Source organism: Lolium rigidum, chromosome 1 (genome assembly GCF_022539505.1).
Source record: "Lolium rigidum isolate FL_2022 chromosome 1, APGP_CSIRO_Lrig_0.1, whole genome shotgun sequence".
Classification (NCBI taxonomy): domain Eukaryota; kingdom Viridiplantae; phylum Streptophyta; class Magnoliopsida; order Poales; family Poaceae; genus Lolium; species Lolium rigidum.
The window spans coordinates 85,548,790-85,554,333 of NC_061508.1; the positions used below are offsets into that span (position 1 = coordinate 85,548,790).

General features: G+C 43.5%; 1 protein-coding gene across 1 annotated transcript; it reads right to left on the reverse strand.

Annotated features, from left to right (window-relative positions):
- Positions 1 to 280: 280 nt before the first annotated feature.
- Positions 281 to 4,477, reverse strand: LOC124676962 (putative BPI/LBP family protein At1g04970). Its single transcript, XM_047212977.1, has 6 exons — positions 4,064 to 4,477; positions 2,088 to 2,227; positions 1,398 to 1,743; positions 1,072 to 1,320; positions 739 to 864; positions 281 to 608 (listed from the first exon to the last, which is right to left on the reverse strand). The coding sequence occupies exons 1-6, from the start codon at positions 4,475 to 4,477 to the stop codon at positions 411 to 413; spliced, it is 1,473 nt and encodes a 490-aa protein (XP_047068933.1). The 3' UTR covers positions 281 to 410.
- Between the last annotated feature and the right edge of the window lie 1,067 nt (positions 4,478 to 5,544).

Below are 5,544 nucleotides of genomic sequence, written 5' to 3' on the forward strand. Positions count from 1 at the left end.
ATTCCCTGCGCCATCTACTTCTTAGGATCCATAATGCGCGCCATCTACTTCTTAGGATCCATAATGCGCGCTATCTACTTCTTAGGATTCATAATGCTTAAACAAAAGTGAACACATGATATACAGACAAGTTTCAAACCATAATGCAGCTAGCTTATGCACATGAGACGAGCACACACCAGATACAAATACCACTTCATTTTTCCAGGGAACCAGGAGCATAAAAAGGAATCATATAAAACAGCAGAAAATAAATATGTACAAATTAATGAGAATTATCTTTGTTTCTGTTTTGACAGAGAGGACTATGGACAATAATGTACACATATGTGCAGACACCCCCAGCCCAGGGCCTAGCTTGCAGCCCTGAAGAGAGGGTTACATGCTCCGTACAATCCCACGGACGGTTATCACAAAACCGGCAAACTCGCCAGGCTACTCGCATTGGCGAAGGCGATATCGGAACAGAGCGTCAACTGCGGGGTAGAGGTAATCACGTAGACGTCTTTCAGAGTGAAGCCATGGACCACAGGCAAGATGAATCCATGCCCGAGCCGCGAGTTCAGGTATGGCATGCACGCAGTGTTCAGGAAAACCCGTATCACTCCCTGCAAATGAAACATTCGTGAGGAAATAAAATCAGAAACCAGAAGTCCACTAGGAGAGTAATTCAGCTCTGCAATAATAATACTGATAAGAAAACAGACAAAATAAATGTGCATAAAGACGGTGGAATACCTGAATCAAAGACATATGGAAATTTCCGATATTACTCCACTTCAAGGACAGGGAGAAATCATTTAACTCAACCCTACCGTATACTTTATTTCCTGATGCCTCCACAACTCCTGAGGCGCTTACGACCTGCAACGTTCCAGTTGTTAGAATCCTACTTGGAAATATGACTCTACAATTTGAAATTACAAAAGAAAATATGCTGAAGTTAAGATACTGTTAAAATTGCAAGTAATGATGGCTACAGACTTCCTAAGATTTCTTATTTCCATTCTTGGAGCAATGGAGCAACAAGAGCACATCGTAAGTGAAGTCCAGAATTTGAGGTTTTCTCACCACAGATATGCATGCAACTGGAATTGTCTCCGTGCCATGTAAAACATCAATTATCATGTCCGCGTTAATGGTAGCACCAATATTTTCAGATGTAATCCACATTATTGGGGATGAAGCCATCGAAATGTTCAGGACCATGTCATCATTTGGATAGCTCCAATATAAGCGTGGAATGATAAATTTCCAGCCAGCTGTATTCAGTAGAGATTGATCAGAAACTTTGTCGACAACCCAATGCATGGAACCCGCCTGAAGAAAGAAAAGGGGATAATGTAAAACCCACAAGGTCAAACATTCTTGACGTATTATTGAAAACGTTTGATTACCTTGTAGTAAACATCTAATGCTGAATTGAACACGGTTTCATCGAGTGAAAGCACAAGCATATTTGATGCTCCACCACAAGATAATGAAAGCTGAGGATGCTTCTGCAAATTGCTAGTCTTTGCAACCGCAGAAGTGAACAACCCGTTGATATCAAACTCAATGGAGGAATTTCCGTATTGTGGATCGTTCATGAAAGTCATGTTCAGAGCAGTGATGTTGTCCAGACTGACACTCCTAGGGAGACCTTGAAGAAACGAGTCCAGTTTTGAAGTGCTGCCAATGATATTTTCCGGTACTACCTTCTCAACCGCAGCTCTAATATCATCCTCAAAAGCATTTATTAACCTTCAAAAAGAAGGCCAATAGGAAAAAAATGTTAAAATAGGAGGCTTTAGCCTATTGACATGTCTAAGTATATAGAGAAGACAAAAATTGACAAATTAGAAAAAAAAATCATATGTCAATATCTGTAAATGCGACTGATCAAAGGCATGTATGACATTCCATTTGTTTTCAAGTCTCAGAAGATGCACAAAGTTCAATTAAATAAAGTTTTACTTGACATGTCTCAAATGTTTTTGTCCCAGTCTCTCTAAATTATGCATGTTTTACACCACGAGAGATATCCTCAAACGCTCAGAAACGCTCAGAAACAATTTTTTCCGAAGAGATACAGAAGGAGGGCATACCCTTGATAAAACCAAGATGCTCCACCATCCAGAGATATCTCCAAGTCCTTCACATAACAGCCACACTGCGAGACGTTCAGAGCCAAACTTCCATTGTAATTTTTGATTTCCATGGTTATCCCAACTTCCATTCCTTGAACCTTACACACACAAAAGATTCATGAGCTGCTTCTTCTCAGTAGCAGAATAGATAAACATCATCAAAAAGATAGTAGAAAGTAACCTAGTATCAGTTGGCCTAGGAAGTTTGCACCATGCAAAAAAAGCAATATCATCATAAGCCATATCTAGAGCATTTCGCAAACTTTATAAAGGTTAATTTGAATAATATGAAACATTAGCCACAACTTGACTGAAGGTTAATCTGAGATTTCAAGACCATAATGCTGATGACATTTATTAGACTTATTTGCCGAACATAAATCAAACCATAAAAAAACTGTCAGTAAAATGGGTAGTGTTTTGTCAGACGGGATGATTTAGTATTCAAATATTTCATCATGCTAATAAGAAATGTATAGAATTCACACTACTCTTCAAGAAATTCAAGGAATAAAGAAATGCATAAAGCGACCAGCAACAAGACAGATGGTAAGAGCATCTCTAGCAGATACCGCATCCCGCCGAAACCTGTAAAATAACCGTGAGTTTGCGGGATCGGACCGAAAAATCGTCATGCGCAAATACAAAAAAAATGGTCGGCACGGAATTTGTTTTGCAGCTCTCCGCATATTTGAGCCCGAGTATTCCATATCCTCGGTTCCGCAGACGAAATTTGCCGCTTTCCACATATTGAAGAAAAAGACCCGCGCTTGAACATTCAGCTTGCTTCCGCTAGGAAGCCTCGCGCCGCCACCGCCACCAACTGCCCTAAATCTACGCCGCTCCGGCCACGCCGCGCCACCGAGGAGCAGATCCACCGCCAACACCTTTGTTCACCTGTCGTCGGAGCTGAGGCGCCCGTCCTATTTCACCCGTGAGCGCCGCCTACCGCCGCCGCCATGGATTCCAACTGTAGCTCCATGGGAGGAGGTGAGAGGCTCAGAACCGCGTGTTCATGCCGTTTGCGGCCGTATCCGTGCTACCCTCCCGCGCTCTGTTACGTAGCCTGCCGTTCAAGTTGCCACCGCTCCAAGGTATTTGGGATGGGATTATGCCTCTTTCTTAGATTTTTGTCTAGATTTAGCAATGAATCTTCACGGGTAGCAATGAATCTTCGCTGGCAGCTGTTTGGCCTCTAGTCTCTTTGTTTCCTCATTTCATTTCCAATTCGTGCAACGTTTGTTTGCAACTATTATTTTCCCCATATTGGACCATTCATTTATTTGATTTGAACCATTATTGTAAATTGGGATGTTGGTGTACTGTGTGATATTGAAACAATAATTGATTTTATTAACATTGCAATAAATTGAGGTTTAATTTCATCTATAGTCAGAAATATTACATAAACAACAAAACATTTGCGGTTCCGCGCGAATTGGCAAAATAGATACCGCATACGCAAAACAGTAAAGAGCAGTCTTTTTTTTATGGTACTAGTTGCAGGAACTGTTCTGCCACGACACTTCTCACACTGCAAAATGGTGCTGCGGTTTACCGCATCCGTGTTTTGCGGTTCGGCGGGATGCGTTATCTGCTAGAGATGCTCTAAGTCAGTACTGGTATCCAGCTTGTACTCGCTGTACCATTGAGTATCATCAGCATTGAGTATAATTCCTACACTAGTTCCCCCCTAACAACAGCTGGTCAAGTAATAATTGTTGAAAGTCTGATGCTGCATTGTTTTACCTCATTAAGCCATGATTGTTTGGTGCCTACTTAAAGAGTAACTTGGTACGTGATTAATATGCAATTCACATGATGATTCCAAACTAAATCTAGCCGAGGAGCTCACATGTACAGATTACACAGCCTTCCTTGTAGTTCAAGCCGGCCAAAAAAAAAAAAAACCAGAGAAACAATTAGTCGATTACCAGGATGGATGCGGTGCCGCTGTCGGAGATCTGTAGGGGCCCGAAGTACCAGGAGTCGTAGGAGTAGCTCCAGGCCATGCTGATGTTGGCGCTGACCCCGGAGGCGACGACGAGCAGGCCGGAGTCGCCCGGGCGGAGCGCCGAGTCATCCCCGACGTCGAGGTGGAAGAGCGTGATGTTTGAGACGGCGGCGCGCACGCCACCGAGGAAGGGCACGCGCATGGACTTTTCCGCCCCCGGCAGGCGGAGCGGGGTGAGGGACCGCGCCGCCTCCCCGATCAGCACGTCCTTGGCGAAGGCCAGCCCGCTGGAGCCGATCACCGCGGAGATGTGGGACTCGTGGGCGGCGGCGGGGGAGGGGGCGAGGAGGAGGACGAGGAGGAGGAGTGGGAGGAGGTGGTGATGGGTGGCCATGGCTGGTGGGGTGGAGGAGGGGAGGGGAGGCGGGCGACGGAAGGAAGAAGCAGACGAAGGCAGGTAGCGCCGCTGCGCAGGCAGTCTGGTAAAGTCGCGCTTTTTTTTTTATTCGGACACAAATCCAAATCGACAAAAAAACAAAAAAAAATGTGAATACTGAAAATTCATTTTGGTACTACGGGTGTGTTTGGTTGGTACCCACACTAGCCCTACCAAATATTTAGCAAGAGTTGGCTGCCAAAATTTTGGTCAAGAAATTCTTTGCCCACGATTTGACCAATTATTTGGCAAGAATCTGTGAGAGAAAACACTGAACATGCATTGACAGCCAAAATTTTGGTTACAAACCAAACAGTGACCAAAACTTGATAAGCAACCAATTTTTTGGCGAGGCTAGTTGGGAAACCAAACCAAACACACCCTACAAGAGCATCTCCAACAGTTGCCTAAATTTTGGGCGCTCCATCCGCGGTTCGCGCGTAAGGCCATATTCTTCTCCGGCAGAAGCTTTAAATTTTGGAGCTGTAAAATTGCGTAATTGTTTCTGCGCGCGATTTGTACAGCGCGCTCTTTCCGGTACGGTATATATAGTGCACAACATAGCGCTTTTGTAGCGCGCTCCACTTTACAGCGTTGGAGCATCAATTTGCGCCTCTCTCGCGCTAAACTAGTCCACTTTTTCTATGAATACAACGCCTGTTGAAGATGCTTAATATAGGGAAAATATATGTTGATATTTTCAGGTTATATTGGATTTTCCTAACGTTCTCTGTTTTGTGGAGGCTATATTAGATTTTCCAAATGTTCTCTATTTTCGGAACGTTATTCTGGATATGTCTCTTTAGTGCTATGAGATTTTAATCTTAGCTAAGCTCCAAGCAGAACGATAGTGCAGGTTTGTTGTTTTCTGATTTCGTGTTGATACTTGCACTCAATGTTGGGAAAACTCGGTTTCAATGATTAAAGGCAAGTCGGCTGATTGATTGACTAATTAATCAGTTCATCAATACGTTAATCGGTCAATAAATAAGTTAATCTGTGGATCGGCAGATTTTTTAGTGCTT

Excerpts from the sequence above, each read along its gene's own strand:
- LOC124676962 (XM_047212977.1), bottom strand. The coding sequence starts at position 4,477 with ATGGCCACCCATCACCACCTCCTCCCACTCCTCCTCCTCGTCCTCCTC. Across the intron at positions 865-1,071 it reads CAGTTGCATGCATATCTGTG|GTCGTAAGCGCCTCAGGAGT; the intron begins GTGAGAAAACCT and ends GGAACGTTGCAG. Across the intron at positions 609-738 it reads TCCATATGTCTTTGATTCAG|GGAGTGATACGGGTTTTCCT; the intron begins GTATTCCACCGT and ends TTTCATTTGCAG.